We start from the raw sequence: 25,174 nt of genomic DNA, 5'->3' as shown, positions 1-25,174 counted from the left end.
CCTGTCATCAAAAAGTATATAAACTAAACTGTGTTTTGGAACTAGTAGGCGCGCTCTCCTGCTTGTGGGGCGCCCGCCATTGCAATCGCGAATAAATTACTACTTCACTGGAATCCCCGCCTGCGCCCCTCCGCTCCCCCCTCAGCCTCCCCAAAATGGCGCCGCCCCTGGCGGCCACCCCAAAATGGCGCCGCCCCCTGGCGGCGCATGCGCGCTGCGGGCTCTGCCCCCCCCGCTGACCAATAGGGGGCGCCGCAGGGAGCTCGCGCTGCCGCGGCCCCGCCCCGGAAGCGTTTCTAAGGCGACGCCCGGCCCGGCGGCGACAGTCGGAGGAGGGCGGCGGGTGGTGGCGGACGGGGTGCCCTGCGCCGTCATGGAGCACATCCGCACCACCAAGGTACGGGGGGCAGCCGAAGGGGGACGGGGGGGGCAGCGCTGCCGCCCTTGTGTGGGTCGCTGTGGGGGCGTTGGGGCTCGCTGCGGTCCTGTTTTGCCGCTGCCAGCCGCGGGTGAAGGCGTTGCGGCCGGCGCCGCTGCCTGTGCCTTCTGCCTGCCCCTCCTGAGGGGCTCTGAGGCGGGCGGCGCCGCTTGGGGCGTCCCCATGGGGGTGGCTGCCTGCCCCGGGGGGATTTTGGGGTTTCCCTCAGGCTTAGGGTTCCCCTTGGGCGCTGTCAGCTCTATGGGGCCCGGCTCGGTTCCTCCTGGGGTGGCAGGGCTTGGGGGGAAGGCAGGGGCTGAGCATAAAGAGGGGGGCTGAGCAATTTGGGGGGCTACGGCTGTGCTGTGCTCGGGTGTTGTCATGGCTTTGGGGGCAGAGCCTCTGGGAAAAGTGCTTTTTTTTTTTTTTTAATTAACGATTGATTTGTACAGTCATTAATATAAGCCATCAGTAGATATGTGGTTTGTTAGGGTATTCTGAAAAATTAGTCAAGCTGCAGTTGATGTTCTAGACTCTTTATTTTTAGCTTATTAGTTTCTTTCCTTTATAATGAAGAAAGTACAAGTCTTATCAACTCCTTCTGTAAATCACTTATATAAGATTTTTTTTTTTTAAAGTTTCAGCTCTTACATAATCACGATTTAACAGTATTTCTCTTGTCAGTCCTGACTGCAAAGGCTGCTGCAAAGGCCGTTCCTCTATTTGTTGTGCCTTGGAAATGACCGAGCAATTAGTTCCATGACCTGGCAGCCTGACTGACTGCAATCAAGTTTTATAGATGTGTGGAGGAGAGGAGTGGTTAGATTCCAATAAACTTACAATCAATAATTAAGTAAAGGAACTGGCTTTTATGATTTTGGAAAATACCTTTATATAATTCTTTTGTATAGTTTAGTTAGTGTTTTTTTTTAAATATATATTTACATGCATAAGTAATGCTAGAGGAAGGTCTCTCTCAAAGATGTTCTGAGTGCCATTTCGGTTTATTGGATGGAAGTATCTTGTACCAAGGTGACAGATTAGGGATAAGGTTTCTTTATCAGCCCACTTAAAAACCTGGAACTCCTTATTTGTAAATAGCATTATTACAGTCAATCACTGGTATCAGAATTAAAAACTAGACTAAATGCAAAATATCTTCATGATCTGAATAGATATTTAAATTTCAAAACCGAAATTGAGACCATAATTATTGACAGGTTGCTGATGTCTTTATGTTGTGCTTGTGCATGGCTTTGGGCACCTGCTAAGAAAACCCTTCATGTAGCAATATAACTCTCTGAAGGGAGAAACAAACACTGCAGCCAAGTTTTAAGGTACAGGGCTGCCCTGGTTTCAGCTAGCATAGAGTTAACTTGCACCACACCAGCTACTAGGAGGAAAATTAACTCTATCCTAGCTGAAACCAGGGCAAGGACTGCAAATTGCTAAGTGATATAAATCATACCCCCAAAAAGTCTGCTTAAAGTGGATTTATGGCTAAAAATAACCTGAGTTCTTGATTAGAACTATGATGCCTTAATTTTTTAAGGCTTACAGGTTATTGGATATCCAGGTGGATTAAAATGCATATATACTAGTTTGTAGTAATTTTGAATATCACAGTTATAGGAAGCAAGAAAACTGAAGTACAGCCTGTGCTAGGTACTGTGCAAGATCCCTACAAGTGTAGGTTTGAATTGGATCCCATTCTGACTGGCAGGAGACACGCATGTTTTCTAATCTGGCTGCTCTTTACAGTTTTTCAATTTATTTTACTGAAGAAATAGTGAAACAAGCATGAAATAACAGTGCAGTCTTGCACAAATTGACTGCTGTGCAAGGAAGCTGTCATCCTGCAGAAGGTGTTGAAATAGATTTTATTTTTTCTTTAACTCCATTTGATGGAAATGTTGAAGTTGTCTTAGAACTGTTGGCACAGCTACCTGAAAAGTTTAGCTGCTTATGAAATTAAACTGTCCAACAAACTTATGTTGAACAAGGAAGTAAGGTCAATGTGAAATTCATAAGTGATAAAGTGATTTTTATACTTAAGTAGTAACAGATGCTTAAAACCACATCACAATATCATAAATTGGGGGGGGGGGGGGGGGGAATTACAAATGAGAAAAAATTGCTTCTGTGATGAAGCTTTAGAAGTGAAGCATCCTTAAAAAAAATATTTTAAAGAAAAATGTGGTAGAAATGACTGGGATTTCTTTAGTCAGATCTGTTTGTAAATTTGAGGTCATCTGTTAGTGGAAACGCTGATGGGTTTTCCAGTGGAGGTGGAAGTTTGGGATTCAGTAGTCAAGCTAAGTCAAATGTGAGTCTGCCAGGCTGAGGATTAGATGGGGAAGGGGACAGGTCCTCCTAATTTAAAGGGATATCTTATAAGGCTCTAACAGGAGTCTTGAAATGTGCTAATTCCTCTCCTCAACGTAGAAATACAGCCTTGAGAATAACAATTTTGTTGTATGGAAGGCAACAGAAGTTTGAATGCCTGGATTTTGTGGGCTGTATTTCTGTAACAAACCTGCAGTTCTGTGCACTTCAGTTTGTAGGGAGGTGCAGGCAGAACTGCCCAAAACAAATAGCAGATTTTGACAGTGCTGTATTGGTTATGGTGCTTTGTATGTAGCACTGATACCTTGCTGATTACAGGGTAACATTTCGAGGTACAAATACATGTAACTTCATTTTTCTCCTTTTTCTCCTTTCCAAACTGAAATCCAGAATATTATAGCAGCACTGGCTGCTAGTAGATACATTTCCTCCATTCTGTTTGGATGCCTTACATTGCTTTTCTAATTTTCAAAAACAAAGTTAGGCCTTGCCAGATTGTGAGGAATACCTAAACTGAAAGGACAATTTTGTTATATTTTATCTACACTTTCACCAGATAAATAGGTTTGTGAATTAAAACCAGTCTAACATACGCGCTGCAAATGTGGACTCAGATTTGGGTGCTGGCCTTGCTGGTGGGAAAGTTTCTGGAGTTCAGCTGTGAATATAATGGTGGTAGCATCAAGCTTCCAGCAAAATGGCTTTAAATTGGCACTAATGAGCTTGTGCTGCCAAGAAATACAGGAATGCATAGAGATAAGCCATTCACCACGGTCCTTTCCTGTTGTTGCACACACTGAGTCATGTAATGTTTGCCTCAAAGTAAACTGTGGAGCCTGTCATGTTATGAGCACCAGATAAAATGCAGGCTATCTAGAAATTGCTTTATTCTGAAATGCTTTTCCATAGGATTGAGATAATAATGTTGATGGAACAGGAGAGAATAGAGGAGAAAATCTGCCCTTGGAAGATTCAAGCTTGAAATCTTGATGTTTCAAGTACCAGCACAGTCCTTGAATTTCTAGGAGATTGTTTCTAATTATTAATGCAGTGCTTGCATTTCATCAGAGTTGATTTTAATGGTGAGGCAAGGTTGTTATAATGCAGATTTAAGATTGGGGATGATACAAGTAGCAGTAGATATCTAAAAGTAAAGTCAGGAGAGTTAATCTTTATGCCTGTGGTGAGGATACAGATAGCTGTTTGGAGAAGAACCTATCAGATCAGTTGTTATTTATGTGCCAGCATTGAATTAAGAGGAAACTGTTCGTGTGTGTGCTTGCTGTGCTTTGGGGCAGCAGTCTGAAAGTTTTTAGTAATTCAACTTTTTCTTTAAAGCCTAATACCTTGGTCTCTTTTACTATTAAATAACCATATTATGTATACAGACTAAGTCTGCTGAACCTAGTCTTGTCACTTCATTGTGTGCTTTCCTATTGAAACAGGATATTTTTAATGGTCATTCTGCACAAGCTCATGTGACCACAAGTGTGCTCTTAATAGTTTGGATGGAGTAGCCTTGTGTGCTGTGTTATGTTTTATCATTTTTTAAATTACTGCACAAACTGACGGAGCTTTTTCTGGAGTTGGGATTTTTACTTTGTGTTTAAGGAAAAAACTAAATTTTGCTTTTTCCCACTTCTTTCTTACAGGTAGAGCAAGTGAAATTACTGGATAGGTTCAGTACCAGCAACAAGTCTCTGACAGGAACTCTGTACCTTACAGCGACTCATCTGTTATTCATAGATTCAAGCAGGAGGGAGACTTGGGTAAGCATATCAAATGCTTGTGGCTCAGAAAGCATAGATTCTTCAGATGCATGTGTTCTTCCTGATCTGAGGTTGAATTCGTTTGCTAAAATGTTTAATGTAAAAGTTATTCCCCGTGATTTGCTTGTTTGTGATATAATAAGTTAATGACTCACAGCTCCTGCTCTTGTATGACACCTTTGCCATTGAAATTGGATAATGTTGAAAATAACTTCCACTCCTCTGAGTTGCTGTTATTTCTTCTATTGCTTGTTTTCCTGAACAAATGCTTTTTTTAACATCTGACTTGCACTGCAGTTCAGAGGAAGGAACAGGAGATTGTTAGATAATTTAATGCAGAAATCTTCAACCTAGAGCTTATCTTTGCCTTCTATTTAGGTCTTGCCTAAGTTAAATGAGATGGCAAAATTCAAAGATCTAGGCTTGGTGATTCCATGCACTTTTTTTAGAGTGGTAAATGATTTTATTCTGAAGATACATACTTTAGAACAAAAGAGTTCAGAAGGGGCTGCAGCTTCTTGATGGCTATGACCATTGCACCAGCCAACTTTACTTGTACAATAGTAATACCTGCTAGGTTGTTTTTTTTTTTATTGCTCCATTCCCTGGTGGCATGCGTGTACATCAAGTTCTGGCTTCCATTGTAGCACAGCTGCCTGTCTGAGTGCAGTTCCTTTAAGGGTGCTGTGCTTCTCTAGGATTAAATCTCATTTGGGCTTCATTTTTTTTCTGTAGGTGAAACTTCTTGCACTTAACCTTATACCCTGGTTATCTGATGAGATGTCTCGTGGTGCTTACAATAAAATATTTTTTTCAGTGATTTGGATACAGTCTACAACTTTGTGCAAAACAGCTATCCTCTCACATGGGAGGAACTACTGAGGAGAATGTGATTCAGAAACATTATTTGTATCTCCCAGTGCGCAGCTTTAAAAGATTGTACTTTGGTGATATCAAACCTGTATTTTGAATATTGCATTTGTGGTGATAGCACAAGTAGTGAGTATAATTATGATGATGTCTCTTCAGGATATAGTCTCTCTGTAAATGCATATTTGGCAGCATAGTTTTCAGATGCCTAATTTTGATCAATATTTAAGAGGAGATGATTGCTTCAATGAGATAATTGAAATGCTTTTGAGAGCATCTTGTTCAGCTGAGGTAATGTATCAGTGGCTTTCTTCCTGTGGTTGAACAGCTGTTACCTTCTCCTGCATTTTCCCAAACTGTGTAGATTTGCCACAGATATCCAATACTGTGACAGTCTTTTGTTAAAGTGGTTGAAAGGCACTTAGCTATGACTGTGGTGACTACATCAGCACAACGGATAACACAGGAGAGGTTTTTGTTATCTCCTGTTCATTCTATATCCCTGTGAGCAGTCTGAGTTGTCTCAAGTTGTACTCTTGGCTCGAATACTAGCAGACTGATTAAAGTAAATGACTGATAAATAAAATATTTAATGTGAGCTCCTCTGATAGGAAAAAGAAAATGTAATTCTAAAATCTTCACTACTTGCTTTCCCTGACTCGCTCTCTTTTGCCTGATGAAATTCTAAAGTATGTTTCTGTAGATCCTTAAAAAAAAAAAAAAAATAACACCTGACAACTTATTTGGACCCTGCCTAATACCATGTAAACTGGTCAGTTAGCAAAGCTGTGGAAAAGGATTAGAATGACCCCAGTGGAGTTCTATTTCTTGATTTCTGCATTTAAAAGTATACTTATCTTTTTTATAAAGACTAGGAGACAGTTTAAAATATGAGGGGGAAAAAATAATTAAATTTTAACAGATCATCATATCTTGACCAAAACTTGGATTTCTTATTTTTTATAACGAGAAAATCAGTCAAAATCCATATTCAGTACAGGCTAATCTCTTATGTCAGATGTTGTATATATGCGTTTTTCTCATTTTTCATCTTCATGCTTACACTGAGTTCTTGTATACCGTAGATATTACATCATCACATTGCTGCAGTGGAAAAACTTCCCCTGACTACTTCTGGCTGCCCCCTTGTCATCCAGTGCAAGAACTTCAGGATAGTTCACTTCGTTGTTCCCAGAGAGAGGGATTGTCATGATGTTTATAACTCTTTGCTTCAGCTGTCGAGAACAGGTGAGACTTCAAACTGGAAAAGGCTTTGTAGTATGTATCTGGGTAATAAGTTGGTGAGAAACTGCATGCTTTATTTTTTTTGTGAAATGTACATTATGTAAAAGCCTTTTCAATGGGTTAGATGCGTCAAAGAATTTTATTAATAATAAAGTATTAATCTATATGTAGATTCAGAAAATGTCTGGCTTTTGTAGCTCACTGATCTTGTTTAAGAGTGCAAGGTTCCTATAGATTCAGCATTTCAAGCATTAGCCTCAGAATTGTGAAATGAAGTGTGTATTATCATTTTAATGATGTAGTCCATAGATAAAATGCTATTTTGTTACTGTTTTCATGCAATTCCAAAAAATAAGCTGAAGCTTTGATGCTAAAACAACACTATTAACTTAGGTGACAGAATTTTCGTGTAAATCTAATGTGGCCTCTTGCATTCTTATGTGTCTAGACCACTGTAAAATGTTGTCATCTGCCATGTAAAAAGTATTAGAAAAAATAAGAGAATATTTTGAAAGCTTTTTTGGTTTGAAGGAAACTTTTACATTGCTTTGAATGATCAGTAGACTTATATTTCTGTTCTTACTTTTAAAGGTATCTGTTCTTTTGGTTCTTGTGAAGCTCTTTTAATAACTTGCTATTTTGTCAGTCTTAATTTTGCGACGTTTGCTTTGCCCTAATGACTTAAATGTCCCTCCTTGTACAAGAGGTCAGGCTTTCTTCCCTGAAAGATTTTATAACCTACCTTTAAATATCTGCAGTTGAAGAATAAATATTTCAAGAATGCCAAGTATCTAATCACTCTGAGTATCTTAAAGCCTGAAACTTCTGTGGTTCAGGCAACTTTAAGGTTTGTCAACTGTGCTACCTCTTCCACCAATGCATTTTTGGAGGCAGTTCATTACATAGTCTTATTTTTCCTTACCTTTTTAGCAAAATATGAAGAACTGTATGCCTTCTCGTATAATCCAAAGCAAAATGAATCTGAGCAAGTCAAAGGTTGGCAGCTTATTGATCTAGCAGAAGAATATAAGAGAATGGGAGTGCCAAATGATTACTGGCAGTTGTCTGATGCAAATCGTGATTATAAGGTAAGGACTGTAGTGGAAAAATGTTCTACTCTACATCTGTTTTTGATTCATCTTCTGGCTCTAGCCCTATAGAAAGCAGTCTGATGCTATGAAATCACTTGGCTTGCAGCATAAGTAAAACTCGCAGGTGGAGAGAATTAACTCCTTAATCAGACAGTCTCACAACTTCCTAATGGAAGCTTTTCTTCCATGCTTCACTGAGGGTGTATGTGCATTAAATTGTTTCTTTTTGGGTATACTTACCTACTTGAAACCCAGTCCCAACAATTCTGGTGCTCTGCTGTTTTGCTCTCCTCTCTTAACTGAGAGGGATTCTGCATTAGGTTCTGTAGTGCTGACTGTGAAAGATGATGGCTGTGGTGGTGCAGCTGATTTCCAGATAAGATTTCATCTTTGTAGTCTGCAAATATAAAAATGATGGAAATACTGAGACTATTTTACTTGAAACATATGCTCAGCAGTTCTACTGAAAACTCCTTAAGGTGAATGCTACTACAGCGGTGCTTTCCAGCAGTAATTGGTTGTATCACTGACACTAATTTGTACCTTTTTATTCATGGTTTGAATCTTCTGAGATATTTACATGTATATAGAGAATTATATTGGTGTTTGTCCTTTCTTTTATTTCCTTGTAAAAATAGTGTAGGGTTATGTATCTCATGCTAGGTTTGTACCCTTTGTGCATATATATATATCTCTATGTGTACGTGTCTTTCAGATTTGTGAAACCTATCCTAGAGATCTTTATGTTCCCAGAACTGCAAGCAAGCCCATAATTGTTGGTAGCTCCAAGTTCAGAAGCAAAGGAAGATTCCCAGTGTTGTCCTATTATCATAAGGATAAAAAGGTATTGTTTTTCTTCCTGCAAATGGGCTGAAAATTCTCAACATTTGCTGGTAGCTCAGGGTCCATGAGGTAATTGTATGCCTTACAATGTGAGGTGTGCAATTTAAGTACACTGACTTGAATGAGAACAGTATCTATAACCCACGATAACCTTAAATACAGCTCACAGTAGCAGTGTCTAACAAGATGCTGAATAAAGCTAAGCCGGTTTAAAAGAAATCCTCAAGTAATCAGTTGAATCTCTTAAAGCTTTCAGAAACTGACCTTAAGATCAAGATGAAATGTCACCTGACAAATCTATCTCGATAAATGAAAAATAAAATCTATTATGTCAAAGTGTGTGTGTGGGGGGTGTAAAATAAACTCTCAAAATAACTCATCGATTGAGGAGGAATTTGCAAGGTGTAAAGAACTGGTGAATAAAAATAGATCTTGCAAGGTTTGATAAACAGTGGTGTGAAGCAACTTCTCCCTGTCTGTTCCATCATTGAAGGGAGAGCAGGATTGTAATCTTGCTGAGTTGAAGAATTTTTGAAGGACGAATATTAAACTAGTAGATATATTTGAAGATAACTCCTAGTTAGCAAATGCACCTGACACCCTCGCAAATGTATTACATCACTGAAAATGGCATTGTAAAAAACTACTTCAGACTGTAACATATTACACCTAAGAATAGTAAAACTAAGCATAATTTATTTTTCATCAAGAGCAGTTTGCTTTTAACTGAAAAGTAAAAAAGTAAAATTCTTTCTTTCTGCCTGTACTTTGAGTTTTTATACTTGAGAAAATTGTCAACTACCTTGTCATTGTAGATAGGCCTGAAAAAGTTGTAGGCACTGTCTTAGTCTACGCAAGCGTGCTTAAAAAGTTGGAACACTTGCGCTTTGAGTTGAAGTGATGTGTCAAATGAAATGAATTACGTGGGTGTCTTCTTAAAATTATGGAAGGTGCTTCAACTATAGATACTAAACTGATGTTAACTTGTCTTTTTGTGTTCTATCATAGGCTGCGATTTGCAGATGCAGTCAGCCTCTCTCAGGTTTCAGTGCCAGGTGCCTGGAAGATGAGCACATGTTGCAAGCAATCAGTAAAGCAAATCCCTCAAATCGCTACATGTATGTCATGGACACCAGGCCAAAGGTATGTACTTCTACAGGTTCTTCAGACTAGTCTCTCTTCCTGAACATCAAAAGACTGAGATAACATGTAATTTGGAAATATTAAGAGTTAAATATTTTGGCCCAATATAAGCATTCCATAAAGGTAGAGCTACAGGTATCACTATTCAAGTGGTCAAGTGCTTGCTTTCTTGAAGAAGTTGAACCACTATCAAGACAAATCTAAGGTCAGGCTGATGGTTGATCTTGAAGGTCTTTTCCAACCTAAATGATTCTGTAATTCACTGAATGTTGGTAAACTTCTGGGGAGGTACATTTAAAAATATATGTAAAACACAGCTAAGAAGTGAATAGAGTGCACTTTTTACTGTTAGGAATTAAGCTTATGAAGTAGTGAGCTGTGCTGGAGGTTGTTTTAGAACAGAAGGGAGGACAGTGACTTGTGTAAATGTTGCGTGAAAACTACTAGTGCTGTCTGTATTAAACAGGAAGAGGTAGGAGAAATTCTGTCAAAGCATTTTGAGGTCACACCTAAACATTAAGTTAAATTATGTTGGGTTTTTGACCTGTGTTGGCATATGGGAGTAACTTTCCCTTTTTTTAAGCAATCTGCATTTAGATTGATATTTGTTTCATCTAAATCTCCAAATGCAGGAGTTAGAAAACAAGGATGTAAAGCAAAAATACTGCATTGTAGAATTTACTTTGAGCAGGCTTCATTAGGTGTGGTTGACAAGTAAAAAATTGAGCCAACTGTGGGTTTTTGTAGTTGTACTTTTTACAGCTGCAAGCAAACTTTTGTAGGATACCTAGAAAGCATATGTATGGTCAAGTCTGTTTTATTTACTCCTTTTTAGGTTAATCGCCTTGCGATGTCTTTTCTCAGAAATGTTATGAAACATGTAATGGATTGTTGGTGGATACACAGAGGAGAGAATAGGAAACTATTAAATGCATTATTCAGATGTGTCAGTGCTGAATATAGGCCATCTGTTGCTTTCAGTGAACCATGCCTTTCTCATACTTGAATGCTTAAACTGTTAATTTATTAGAATCTATTTATAGTATGTGCTTTTGGTTTTTTTTCCTAATGTATTGCACTGAAATTGCTTGTTTTTATTTCTTAATCTGACATTTCATTTGAAGTGCTGGTTTACGGTATTTTGATTTTGCTCTTTTAAGCTTAATGCAATGGCAAACAGAGCTGCTGGGAAGGGCTATGAAAATGAAGACAACTACTCTAACATTAGGTTCCAGTTTGTTGGAATTGAAAACATTCATGTAATGAGATCCAGCTTACAAAAACTCTTGGAAGGTATGTTCTAACTGTACTACAACAGCGTATATGAAAATAAGAAATGTTCTGCTGAAGTATTTAATAACAGCTTAAACTGTATTATGACATCTGTGTTTTATCCAAGCTTTGCACTTAGTACCAGATTGCTGTGCTCATCCATTGTGGTAATGAACAACCATTAATCTTCACAGTTTACAGTTTAAAAGCAAACTGTAAACTTTTAAACTGTAAAAAAGTTTACTTTTAAACCGTAAACTCAGTGATGTGAGCTATTTTGAAGAAAACTGAACAGCACGTGTTAGGGGTTAACTTGGTTAGTATGTCATTGGCTTGTGGGAAAGATGAGCTTTCCAAGTATACATACATGTATTTGTGTATGTGAATACATAAAATAACATGTATATACATGCATCTTCGCATGTAGAACATTCCTCAAGGAGCACTTGTTTGCACAGAACTCATTGTAACTGCATGATCTAATGGTCTATACAAAACTTGAACTCTGTCTTGGCAAACCACTCCTATGGTTGTAGATGCATCTTGTAGAGTATTTATGTTTGGGGATGAGGGGGGAAGTGAGCCAGTTCATAGCACCACTACTTGACACAGTGTTGTGAAATTGATGAGGCAGAAGTCTTCTATTTTAATGATTTTTTTAATTAGTTCTCTTAATATTTCATTTAGGTAAACAGATGAAAACAAACTTAAGACACTTGGGAGCATTAATGCTGTGATTAAAGCATGGTGACAGAAGTCAGGTTTCTACATGTACTCCTAGCTACATATGTTTCTCTTCTATTATTTCCAGTCATTGGGAAGGCTTGCACCTGTAGGGAAGTCTCCTTTTGAAGACATTCTAGCTATGTTGGTCAGGAAGTTTTACAGATCACTAGTGTAGTCTTAATTCGTTTTTATTCAACCCGTATCTGCTGTTAACCAATTGCTCAGGCACCCTGCTATCATAGAATGGCTTGAGTTGGAAGGAACCTTAAAGATCATCAAGTGCCAACCCCCTGCCATGGGCAGGGACACCTCCCACCACACCAGGTTGCCCAAAGCCCCATCCAGCCTGGCCTTGAGCACCTCCAGGGATGGGGCATCCACAGCTTCTCTGGGCAGCCTGTGCCAGGGCCTCACCACCCTCTGAGGGAAGAATTCCTTCCTAATACCTAATCTAAATATACTTTTCCTTAGTTTAAATCCATTCCCTCTTGTCCTGTCACTCCACTTCCTGACAAAGAGTCCCTGTGGAGCTTTCCTCTAGGCCCCCTATAAGTACTAGAAGGCTGTAATGTTGTCTGTTTGGAACTTTCTCTTCTCCAGTCTGAACAACCCCAGCTCTCTCAGGCTGTCTTTGATAGGAGAGGTGCTCCAGCCCCTTGATCACCCTTGTGTCCCTCCTCTGGACTTGCTCTAACCGGTCCATATCATCTTGTGCTGGGGTCCCCAAAGATGAATACAGCATTCCAGGTGGGGTTTCATGAGAGCAGAGTAGAGAGGGAGAATCACCTGCCTTGAGGTGATGGTACTTGAGTTATGGTTATATGTATTTTGTTGCTATTCCTGTACACACTTTATTGAAGAAAAAGACTAGCAATATGACCGTGAACTTTAAGTTTTTTGAAGTTTGGGGTAATCCCTGTTTTTTCTAATCTCTTCTTCAGTTCCAGAGAAATAGCTCATGCGTCTAGATTTATTTCTTTTTTTTGACACCTGTTCTGTGTAGTAATGTCTGATGCAGAAGTACATGTATATGCATCACAGTTAAACTGCGGACTTCAGTCTTTCCGTTTGACATAAGCATATGTTGGTGGGATGCTATCATGTATTTTTCATAATAACAGCTTTCCTTACTGATTGAACCCCTATCTATTTTCCCTTGTGTGAAGGACTGACCCTGGAAGGAGGTGTTGTGAAAATTATTCATGTTTCAAGTTGAAGAAAATGCCATTTAACTTCTGTGTGCCACCTTCCTCCTAGATATGCTGAACTGAATGCTCTCTAATCAGTGATAGGATACCAATGACCCTATTCTTTCAAGAGTCTTTGTAACTGGGATTGTACTCAGATTTATTTATAACAAACAACTGCTATTCTTTCTTCAGCCTGTTTCTGATCCTAGGCTCTTTGTCTATCTGCCTGGCTTCCTTCATACCCTAATGAAAGGCTTCAGAAGACATTTGTTTGCAAATTTAATGTAAGACACAGTCGTTCCCAACATCTTTCACTAATGCAGGATGTTGATACAATGTGATAACATGCTTTGCAGTCTATTCTTCTGATTCAGCTGTGTTTTTTAAAGGTCTTATGTGTAGTGTAATAGAACTTGTTTAAACTAGTCTTCAGTGTAGACATGATGACCCTGTGCCCCTGATGGGCTGACTGTCCATCTGTACAACACTAATTGAAGAATCTTCAATTTTTGGCTACAGGGTTGAATATAGAAAATCCCACCTTTTATACATTTAAAAATATAGCATTAAGTGTCTGAAAAAACTGAATTCTGATAAGCAAAAGTGTATTGCTTAAGTCAGGAAAGAGCACTTCTGTAGGAAATACTTGAGGGAAAAAGGCTTAATAATAGCTGCTGTTGTAGTGGAAGTGTATTAGCAGTTTTTCTGTGAGTTGTATGGAGTTCGTTTGTGTGGGGATTTTTGCTTAAAAATGACCTGTTCCCCCAGCCTATTGTGCTTCCTTCAGTCTCTAGGTTCTGGTTGCAGGATGCAGTCACCTCTTTATGCAACAACTGCTGCCTAAGGCATTGCTGGTGTATAAGGACAATCAGCAATGGGGCAGTGAGTCATTTGGGCTTGCGTGCATGTATTTATGGTACATATAGTCAAAACTATCTTAAAGGATAGTTTTTGTGAAGTAGCTAAACATCTCAATGGTGCCAAGTCATCTTTGATCCTTTTGAGTAACATGAGGGACTAGAGTGATTATTTAGCACAGAAGTGTCCAGAGAAGTGTTAATGCAATTTCTTTGTTTCACCACTAAGTAGTGAAAATGTCTGTGTTGATCCACAGAAATGGAATGTTAATTACAGGGGCTTGACATATGTGTTTGTACCTCTGCATGGATTTTCAAACCAAAGAACTCTGTCTAGAAGCAGAAAATAACCAGGTCAGGTGTTTCTACCAAGCTGAAAATGATGAAAAGGCCGGTTTGGACAGAAGTATCTGGGTGAAAGCAAATCAAGAGCTAGAAGCCTGTTAAGTTTATTTTAGATACATAGGCTTTAAACTACGAAGTGTAGAATATAGGGGTGTGCAGTCATGTGTAATGCCTCTTGGTATTGCCTTCTGTGTCCCATCCATTCCCTGCAGATGTTTGGGCTTCCAGGTTTTTATGGGAGGATATTTTTCATTTTTCCTTTATCCTAGTGGTGGACCTGTTTATGTACTGTTGTGATTTAACAAGTGTTATGGAGCAACAGGTGGGGAGAGAGTAAATATGTAAAAGACTGAGTGATTTGAGAGGATCAGGTTGTTCTTGATTTCTTCTATTTTGTAGACCTTTTGGAAGCAGAACTTTTGCCTAACAATAACTGCTGTTTTTTTTATCCAAATACTAGAGGAAACTAGCATAACTTATACTGATTTTTCCTTGTGTTTACAGGCTGCACTTCAATATCAGGTTTTGTTTCCAGGGGTTTCTAAGTAGTTTATTTCATTGTGCAGTGGCTTGCTAGTGCTTTTTCTAGTTAAAAATCTATGGACTCTAGAAAAAAGTACTGCAGGACTTGGAAGCTGGAAGCCTATCTTTGTTACAGCATTCAGCAGCAACGGGTGCTATGAGTCTTCCTGAGCAATAGGGAGTATACCAAAATTTGTATGGCTGAAAGCTGAGCAATGTGTCCTGTGGATACAGGAAAGCTGTAGGAGCTCATCTCCTCCCATAGTCAGAGATAAAGATTATTTTGCAGCTGCTGTATGAGTATCTCTACTACCAACTTCCAGCTCTGGTGTCACCTTGTTTTTATCTGGGCCCCACTAACTTGGCAGAAAATAGTTTTCTCGTGTGGCAGGGACAGGTATTTTTTGTAGATTGCAACTTCAGGTATATCTAAGAATCACATGCAGAGGAAGGTAGATCAGTTACTGATCTCCCCCCAGCTCCCTTTCGGTTCCTTGTGTTTAAACAATAATGCAACTGAGAGCTGGTGCTCAAAATCCTGTGTTAAAATAACTGATTTTTTTATTAGCCAATTTTTATTTGCCATGGGTGCTTGGCGTCCTTCAAGAACCTGGTTATGTCTCATTTCTGAATTGTTCAGCATCTGAGAGAAACTCTTTTGGTTTACCTCTATACCTGTTGCTGCTATGCTGCATGACAACTTCCCTTTAATTTGAGTCCTCCTCTGCCCCTTCAATGGTTCTTACTGTTATGAGATCGAAGTACACGGAGAAAGAATGGCAGAGATCAGTCAGCATTACACTATGTTAGTTATGGAGGTAGACAAAATCTGCATGGTCTTCAGTTCTTCATTTTCTCTTTGTACTGCCCTTGCTTTATTCTACTAGGCAGAGTGGAAAAGGTGATGAAACTCCCATAGTTAGGTCCAAGCAGTCAGACTGCCAATGTTGTCTGCATGCAGCTACTTTGTTAGTAATAATAGTAGTAATTGGTAAGTATTTCTAGTAAGCTTTTTGGCATTTTTGTCCCTTCTCTTGGTAAGACAAGGTTTATAACTGTGTGTAACAGGTGTAATTCAAATTTCTTGTCACAAAGATGCATCTTAATCTTGTCACTCAAGGTTTCTGTAATTCTGCAGAGCTGAGTTCTGGGCAGAGAACCTTTTGTAGTGCCTATCTCTTAACCGCTTGAGTGTGGTGGTTTCCTCAGAGAGGTTTCAAATCAAGTTAAAACAATGAAGAGTAATTCTACGCTGTTTATAATGCACTTTCTCTGTTGTAGGATATTATGGGTAGTTTTAACTGCTTAGGGTTTTCTAACTCTGTTTCTTTCAGTCAGTGGCACAAAGGGTTTGTCTGTCAATGACTTCTTGTCTGGTTTGGAGAGTTCTGGATGGCTGCGTCATATCAAAGCTGTGTTGGATGCTGCTGTTTTCCTAGTCAAGGTAATTTGTATGCTGCCTCCTGGAGGGTAGTTTGTGCTATCAGGCAAAATTACACTTAACAGTGCATAAAGCATAGAACTCTGCAAATGCAGTTTCTCTTCTTTGCTTCCTCCCTTTTTGCAAAAAGGGAGATGTCTGAAATACACAGACACATCTGATATGTTGCTTTAAGCCTTATGTGTTTCTCTATGGTTGGAGATATTCAATGTGCCAGCTGATATTTTATGATTTTCTTTGAATGTTTCTTCACCTTGAAGAGATTTATGATTGTTGATTTCTTTGGGTATTTATGAAAGATGTAACCAGTTTGAAGGTAGATGAAGCCGACTATTATTTACTATACACTGAAAAAAAGAATTTATAGGGCACTAATGTCAGAGAAGACAAATTGGCTATTTCATTTACCAAGCAAACAGGACAGTTTATAAAAATTCAAAAGTACAGTTGCATTTGCCAGGTGCCTATGATGCTATGGGCTTAACATGAAAGAGGCTTGGGGGGGAAGGGAAGTAAAGAAGAAAACTGTCTTTCTTTTCAGTGGCTGAAGTAGGAAAATACTTTAGTTAAAAGTGGATGCTATTAAAGATCAGATGATCCTCAAATATTTGGGTTAACAAACTTAAATTTGAATAGATTTGAATTCTTAGCTGAAACGAAAGACTACTTTCTGGTCCTTAACTTTTGAGTAATATAATGAGTAGCGAATGGGTGTTATAAAACAACCAAATAGAAAGCTAATAAACCTATTTGGTCTGTAATGTGTAGTCTGCTTCTTCCTTAGTGTTCATTTTGAGGGCATTTCTAGTTTTACAAGGGGTAGAAACAGGAACTGCTGTAGAAGTCCACGTTACCTTTTGCGAAGGAGATAATGGAATTTCCTTTTGTTAATAGGGAATTTTGTGCATTTCAGTGAAGAGAAATCCCTAGATTTCTGGTAGTATCCAATACACTTCCCCATAATATTTTTCTTGTATTAATTAGACTATACTCTGGGTTTTGGATAAACGTAGCTTTTGTATGCATTTACTAAAATCTGACTGAACAATCTAAGCAAGAGAGCATTCATTAAAGAAATAATTATTTTGCAGGCAATAGCAGTTGAGAGTGCAAGTGTGTTAGTGCACTGCTCAGATGGCTGGGACAGGACTTCACAAGTTTGTTCTCTTGGAGCTCTCTTACTAGATTCCTATTACAGAACAATCAAAGGATTCATGGTAAGCAAGCTGTTGTATTGTTGAATTGTTCCTTGGTAAATCAAAGGATTTAAAATGTTTGTGTGAAAGCAAAGAGTCTAACTGTACTGATGCTATTTTATAATAACAGATGTAAAATGTTTTTGCAGACTGCAGTTGGTCTTTTCTTTAGAAATACTTGACTGGGGGGGAAGAACTGTGTATTTAAAATAACCTAAGAAACTGAAATACAAATAGATTGTTTTACGTACCCTGCAGAAATGTTGTAATAACTACCTCTTTCATCCAAAATAAAGAAAAACTTAACTACGAAATAAAGATTCCAAAGTGTTTACATGACACAGATGTACTAAACTATACTAGCTATACATTCTTAATATTTGTCCCAAATTAACTTCATTAAAATCTAAAAATGACATCCCCAGCCACAGTGATATAAAGACCTGAACATATTTAAGCAACTTAAATGTCTTCATCTTTCTCTAGAGGTGATCAAAGAATTTTGATATGATTATTTAAAACATCACAGTAGGAAAATCAACTGTTTTTGCCATAGCAATGTAAGGGTTTATGGGAATACCTGAAAGTTAAAGAACAAAATTGTACTGATCACAAACTACTAACTGCTACAAAAGGTAAACTGATAAGGAATTATATAGCTTTGATTAGATAGTGAGAATGTGTAATTGTTAGGAAACTTGTACTTGTTAGGAACCTTGTTTTCTTCTTTTTCAATCCTTCCTGTCAATTGGCATTTTGGAAAGCCTTCTGTCATAAGCAGACAGTCATGTTTTTGGTATTTGATACTGCAACTAGTGATAAAACAAGCTACTGTTGATATTAATAGCATCTTATAGCAGTAAAATTGCTAAGATTACATTGTGTGGCTTTATGTAAACTATAATAGCAAGAATGCAATACTAAAAATTTTCACATACTTAGCAGTTAATTTTTTTTAAAGTTGAGTGATAATCCATTTATGTGAATCCATGTAGGTGAAGCTGTAAAGCATTAATATGCTTAAAGTGAGCCTGGTTTAAAGGTATTTTTCTGATTGTCAACCTGTTCAACTTCTTACTAGCTTTAGAAACTAGTTTTAGAAATGTGCTTTGACAGTCTCTTGTAGGAAAACAAAAAATGTACAGTAGCAAAGAGTTGCTTCTACAGTAGTTAATTTGAAATACTATATATATCAATAACCTGTGAGGTTAATGCTATAGATGTAAGATTTACTAAAATTTTGTTAGATACTTTTGTTTTTTCTATCCTGTAGGTTCTGATAGAGAAGGACTGGATTTCTTTTGGGCACAAGTTCTCTGACAGGTAGTTTGCTCATCTGATGTAAAAAAAATCACAGTACACTAAAAGATAAATGTTTCATTAAGTGATTTCAAATTTTGCATTAATGTCTAGACTTATGTAGTATTACAAAGAAAGGAAAAATAGCTTGTGAATGTTAAACTACTGTATCGTTACCAGAAATTTTGCAATGGATAAGCTATTTTCAGTTGACATTGCACTTTGTGCACTTTTTATTCAAATATCTATTAGGTGGTTGTTTTACAGATGTAAGTTTCTAATGTCAATGGTACCTCACTTTTGCATGTTGATAACTGCAGCTGAATCTGCATATATGCATAGACAGTGCAAGACAAACCCAAAGCTATCTCTCAGCCGTTGAGACAACATAAAACCCTTCTAAAGTTTTGATCTGCTTAAATGTTCACACTTACCCATACTTCTGATGATAGAATAACTCTACCTTTAGAAGTCCTGTATGCCGATAGTTCTGTTTTTCTCCTTGCTCTGAGCGTCACCAGCTATGACAACAGCCTTCCTGCTATTTCCTATTTAATAGTTTACTTTTAGCTCATGTATTTCAAATGTTGACTATGGGTGTAATAGATGCAAAGGAATTAAATTGTCTTGTGTTGCTTTTCTTTACTGAATAAAGATATCTAGCTCTTTACTGAATACAGATGTGATTACTTACAAGTCAAAAAAATAGGTTAAATTTAGGCTTATTTCTATTCATGAATTGCCCCAGTTCTTGAAGTTAGGTACTTAATTTCCAGACCAAAAATAGTGTAAGAATAGCCTGCTGTATTGTTTTTGAATGACAAAAACCTTAGTTGTGCTTGTTTTCAATTTCTAATCTAAGCCAGTTTCAGTCTGTTTATGGAATCTCTTTCAGGTGTTGTCAGTTGGATGGTGATCCAAAAGAGATCTCGCCAGTGTTCACTCAATTTTTAGAAAGTGTGTGGAATCTGATGGAGCAGTTTCCACAGGCCTTTGAGTACAATGAAGCTTTCCTTCTTCAGATCCATGAACATGTCCATTCATGCCAGTTTGGAAACTTCCTTGGAAATTGCCAAAAAGAGCGAGAAGAACTAAAGTAAGCAGGGATATTGTAATGTCTACTTGCTTATTTTGGGAGACTAAGGAACTCCTGTGAATCTGCTCAATTTGGGGCTCTGAGTAGAAGTAAGCTGGGAGGTTTGGTAGTGCAGAAAGTGATGCTGAACTGTATCAGGGAATGGCAGTGTTTTAGCATGCAAAAGCATGAGAAGACAGTTCTAATTTTGGCAGAAAATACCCTGCTCATCTTTAAAGGAAAGTCAAGGCATCTTTCTCCCTCCTTTCCTAAAAGCGGATAAAAAGAAAGTGCTCCCAATTTTCTGTCTGAATTGGGAGCATTTGTTCCCTCCCCTAATCTGTTTTTAGACAACCTTAAAATTATTGCCTGTTCAAGACTAATAGTTGTCAGTTAAAATTATTAATAGGCTGTCTCAATGCTTTCTGTTGGAAAACTTCTGGAAAGCTTTCAGTGGCTCATCTTTGTCTTAAACTATATTTAAAAAGCATTTATTGCAATGAGGCAAAACTTGCACGATATAAGGACTATTACTTCTAAAACTGGTAGTTCTATCCAATGTCAGCATATACCAGGAAGAAGTTGATTTTAATGAGAGCATTTAATTCAGTTTTACAAATGTTTCTGATGACATCTTTAAATCCATCTTATTTATTATGCTGAGTTGAACAGTTTCTGGGTTTTGTTTGTAGTTGGTGTCTTGACCTTGATCTCTTTTTGCCTTAAGATTAAAAGAGAAAACATATTCCTTGTGGCCGTTCCTTCTGGATGAACAAAAGAAGTACCAGAATCCTCTGTATAGTCCAGATTTTTCTCCAGAACTAACTCTTTTGGAGCCTAATACAGTGTCATTCAATTTTAAGTAAGTTTGAATTATATACAATATCTTGTCTTCGAATTTGTTTTATCTTGCATAGTTAAAACTATCTGTTACGTGCAGGTTTTGGAGAAATATGTACCACCAGTTTGATCGAAGTATGCATCCCAGGCAATCTGTGTATGATCTTATCATGAACATGAGTGAACAAAATAAACAGCTGGAGAAAGACATAAAAGAACTGGAAGCTGTGAGTATTGCAAAATAAGTGTATTTACTTGTGATTTGTTCCACAAATTCATGTGCAAAGCCTGTAATAATGCTTCTAGCTTTCATATGAATGCCTTTATTGTATGGCCTACCGCTTGTTCCATATAATGTTGAATTCACTTTTCACTGTGTTCTATGCTGAATGCTAGGCTATGCAGCTGACGTTCTGTTCTTAAATATAACTTATTTTGCCTTACCCAAGAATTATTTCTCCTACGAAAGCACTACTGTAGATAGGTCTCGAGCTTTCTACATCTTTCTAACATCTTTCAGTGTATTCTTGCATCTGAACAAACTGGCTCAGTATTTTTCAGATCTGAAGGCAAAGTCGTCATAAGGACATAAGGGCAGTGAGTTGTCTGTAAGAGTTCTTGTTTGCTGTAAACTTCTTCCTTGCAAGTACCACTGGGGCCTCTGTCTGTACTCCAGAACATACTCCTATTGTGATAGTCCCAGATAAGGGACAAGCATGAAAGTCCTTACTTCTCTATAGACTAACAAGCAACCTTCTGCTCAGCAGCATATTTTTTAAGCATGTACTGCTTGTAGCATCTGTTGTGAACTGTGGAAAAAATGTTGGCTTACCCAGTGGCCTAATGCTTATTAGATACCCCAGACTAAATATGTAAAAGTATTAAAGGAAATAACAACCTGAGTTGGCCAGAAAAAAATGGGTTCTCTTTCATTCAAAGCAAAACATCAGTAAAGCAGTGATGCTCACTTCATTATTTTCCATATTTCAGAAAATAAAGCAGAAAAATGGTCAACCAGATGCAGTCCTTCTGAAAGAACATCAGCAGTCTGCTCATCCTGCACCCGTGGCACTGAAAACGCCTCCATGTTTCAAGAAGGAGCAGCCACTGATCCCTGTGAATGATGCTGTAAGAACTATAGAGGGCAGCAACACAGCGGACAATCGCTACAGTGAATTCATGGAAGAGTTTTCAAAAGCTGAGCCTGCTGTTGTCAGTTTAGAGTACGGAGTGGCCAGGATGACCTGTTGAAATCTGGAACGGCGCTTCTCTCTTCCAGCCTGGCTGAATTAAGACATTTTGAGGATGGGTCTGTGCTGCATGACCAAAACATGATTTGTATATTGGCAAGTTTTGTTAATGTAGACTAGAACAGCATGCTAATTGTCAGGTGTTTGCTGTTCTTATATATATGTATACATATAAAAAAAATTAGTTGTATTTTAAAAGAAATAAGGGCATTTGGTAAGTAGTGACTAAGAACTGAGGAGAGGTATGTCTTTGGACTTTGGGTTGGTTTGCACTAAATTAAAACAGTAATCTTTATTCATTATAGGAAAACACAGGTGGTCTTTCACATTGATTTTATTTGGGCAAGAAAACTTGAACTTTGTATTTTGGGGACTGAAGCTACAAGTGTATATATATATTGCATATAATACAAATATGTATGCCCTTGTTATATGACACCCAGTACTAATTTTCAATGTATTAAGTGCCATGGGAAAAGTATTTAAAAACATTAATAGTTGGCCTTAAACCTGTTGATCAGTAATATTGGTGTTCATGACTACTGCACTCTGTAAACTGTTTACTTTTGTTTTTGTTCAAATTGTTTTCCTTAAAACAAGACTGAATACAGGGAATGCAGCATGCCTAAGCTGGCACAGCCTTTCAGCAAATTGCTATTTGAATGTCAACCTATTACTGAAGACTGTTCTTTCTTCCAGTTCCTCTGTTTAAAATATAATAGAGAGCAAAATCAGGCCAATCTAGTAGCTCAGTAGATTTGAGCATAATTGGAAGTATACATTGTCTGATCTTAAGTGTTTTGATTTGTGGTAAGGTATATAAGTAGAATAAAGAGTAAAACACACAAGAAAAAATATAGCCAATATCTGAGCGGAACTTGACTATTCAGATTACTTAATTGCATTGTTTGAGTTCCAAGAATGGAAGCAGAAGTTTGAAAGTAGTCTACTGACATTGTTCCTGAGTACAACAAAAATCTTTAATTTGTCTGGAGCTCATAAGAAACTGAGTGCCTCCTAAATCTTTCTCCGGGAGAAAAACTTCATAATTAGTGAAGCCTCCCTCTTATCTTATAAAAATTTGTCCAACCTGTGCATTTTTATAAATCTGCAGAGTGTAGTGAAACCGCGTATGTAACTATATAAAATCTTCATCTAGCAGGATACAGTAGAAATTCTGACATAAGTTTATATAATGTAGATTTCGATGTTTGTAGCCTCCTAGTAAGGGAGAAGGTTTTTGTCAACTTCTATCTCATGACATTTCCTGAGCAGGTAACAGAAATATTCATATTTGGGTATTAAGATCCCTAGGTATGCTGTTAGATTAATGCTACTAGCTTTTTATCTTTGGATTTAAATCCTTTTTGGTTATAAGTGAAAATGAGTTTATTCCCATCCTAATCCCTAAAGTCTGTTTTGTTAAAATCACTGGTCTGTGCCCCACATAACTTGACATAATTGGTAATTTCCCTCCACATCAAATTAGATCCAGTACTATATTAAGGCCAATATATGTCATGATCAAGTTGCACTTGCAAAGTTTTATGGGTGAAGTTAACTGTGACCCCTGTATTCGGTGAGTATAATTCACTATTGTTTGCTTAAAGCCTATAAATGTAAATAAATGTTCATAAGTCTTTTTATTCCTGAAGAGATAATGTCATCTTTAAAATACATTACCCTGTCATTTAAACATGGTTAATTTTTTTCCACTGCAAGTTTTGACTGAGTTTCACATTTGCAATTTGCACAGTGGTGCCTTACAGGGTTGCAGCAAGCGAGGGTTTTGTGCCTTGTTATTTGTTGTCTACCCATCACCTCCTGTATCAAACTGGTTCTGTGGTTTTCCTTTGAAAAACATGTTGTATTATTAAGCTTGTGTTGCATCTCACTACGGAAACAAACTTCATTGACAATATAAGCAAGTGTTATCGGTTTGTACTTGTTTTAATATTTAGCTGCTCTGGTGTGCCATGTACATTTTTTCATATTTATTGTTTAGAGTTTGTGGACTCAAAAGATTATATTAAGCTTTTTTTTGCAAATATTGTTGTATGTGTTTTTTACTTTAAGAACAGAGTACCCTTGTATATAAGGCTTTTTAAAAGATTGTTCCCTTTCAGGGCTGCTAAAGTGATCTTAATTCAGTCTTTGGGCCCTTTCTATTGGAAGAGTTCACTCAGATAAGAGAGTTGGGATGCCTTTCAATTTTAAATCAAGGCATGTTAGGTCAGCTTTAAAGTGCTGTAAAATTATCTGCTTGGGCATAAAACCTGCTTCATTAAAAAACAAACAAACAAAAAAAACAATACTTCTTGATTGAAATTAAATACTTTGCTGTGGTCAGTATGTGAATAGTTTTATGAGGCCGATGCATGGAGCAGCCTTCTTACAAAGTCCAGACAGCTTTGCCAATTCAGCCCTCATGGTCACCAGTGAGAAACATTCCTGCAGAGAGGCAGCTGTCCGTCCTTGTTTGCTGTGTAGGCTTAAGCCAAAGCTACCTTAAAGCATGTGGGACCTGTGGTGAGGTAAATAGATGGTAGCACAGTGAGCTCCAACACAAGGCTTGGCAGGACAGCCGGGACTCAGCTCAGTGGGACTGTTCTCTGTCCTTTGAGAAGCTGACTAAAAAGATGTGGCAGGAGCCTTCTGGGAGCAGAAATAATTCTGAGTCATAATTCTGATTCAGAGTTCAGTGGATGAACTTTTTCTTTATCACAGGCATGCTGCTTCAAGAGTGATTACAGTATCAAAAGGTGCTAGTACCACTCAAAAAGAAGTTCCAAATTCTTTCTAATTCTTTCCAGCTGCAAGTTTTTTCCACAGTTAGTGCTCTGTCCAGGTGGTTGGGAATATAATGTCCTGAGTAGAAACTTGCTATAGTTGGTTATTTCATTGGTTGCAAGACCTGAAGCACGGAATTAGCAGGTGCCAGCTCTGAGAAGGTCTTGAAAAAGTCTGGGTTTCTAAGTTTTGTGTATTGCACTGTAGAGGAAAAATTATCCCCTTTAATTAACAAAGCTGATAGTCTCACCTGAGCAATTGAAACAGTTTTCACATTGTATTCCAGGCAATTTGAAATAGTTATTTCACTAGTATAGGAAGAGTTGAGTTTATTTTTAGGTGGTTTGCTATTGTCATGATGTATTCTTTTAATACAAGTTTAAATATCCGAGTGTTCTGTTTTGTAGGACAACGGCCAAATCAACAGACTAAGAAATTAATTAAGCAATGCTGAACTGAGCCTGAATTTTCCACACATCTAATTACAAGTGACCTAAATCTAGAGCAAAAGCCTGAAGTCTAGAGTCCATTTAGAGAACTGGAACAGCAGTCCTTCCATAAAACTGCACATCTCTACCGTAATGTGGAACAAATGTCTGAATATAATGTTTTCTGGGGAAGGCTATTACAAATTGAACTGCGACAG

At 37.9% G+C, this 25,174-nt stretch overlaps 1 protein-coding gene across 1 annotated transcript; it reads left to right on the top strand.

The window, feature by feature from the left end:
• Window positions 1-306: 306 nt before the first annotated feature.
• MTMR6 (myotubularin related protein 6) lies at window positions 307-24,254 on the top strand. The gene is made up of 14 exons (XM_084306150.1): window positions 307-397; window positions 4,417-4,533; window positions 6,489-6,651; window positions 7,579-7,736; window positions 8,455-8,583; window positions 9,591-9,725; window positions 10,886-11,018; window positions 15,972-16,081; window positions 17,170-17,295; window positions 18,548-18,597; window positions 19,469-19,669; window positions 20,376-20,510; window positions 20,589-20,715; window positions 21,479-24,254. The coding sequence occupies exons 1-14, from the start codon at window positions 374-376 to the stop codon at window positions 21,737-21,739; spliced, it is 1,869 nt and encodes a 622-aa protein (XP_084162276.1). The 5' UTR covers window positions 307-373; the 3' UTR covers window positions 21,740-24,254.
• The last annotated feature ends 920 nt before the right edge of the window (window positions 24,255-25,174 follow it).

Source organism: Netta rufina (genome assembly GCF_964035555.1).
Source record: "Netta rufina genome assembly, chromosome: 1".
Lineage (NCBI taxonomy): Eukaryota > Metazoa > Chordata > Aves > Anseriformes > Anatidae > Netta > Netta rufina.
The sequence above is the reverse complement of the archived record's forward strand: the minus strand, read 5'-3'. Positions and strand labels throughout refer to the sequence as shown.

Excerpts from the sequence above, each read along its gene's own strand:
- MTMR6 (XM_084306150.1), top strand. The coding sequence starts at position 374 with ATGGAGCACATCCGCACCACCAAG. Across the intron at positions 7,737-8,454 it reads ATGCAAATCGTGATTATAAG|ATTTGTGAAACCTATCCTAG; the intron begins GTAAGGACTGTA and ends CGTGTCTTTCAG. Across the intron at positions 11,019-15,971 it reads CTTACAAAAACTCTTGGAAG|TCAGTGGCACAAAGGGTTTG; the intron begins GTATGTTCTAAC and ends TGTTTCTTTCAG.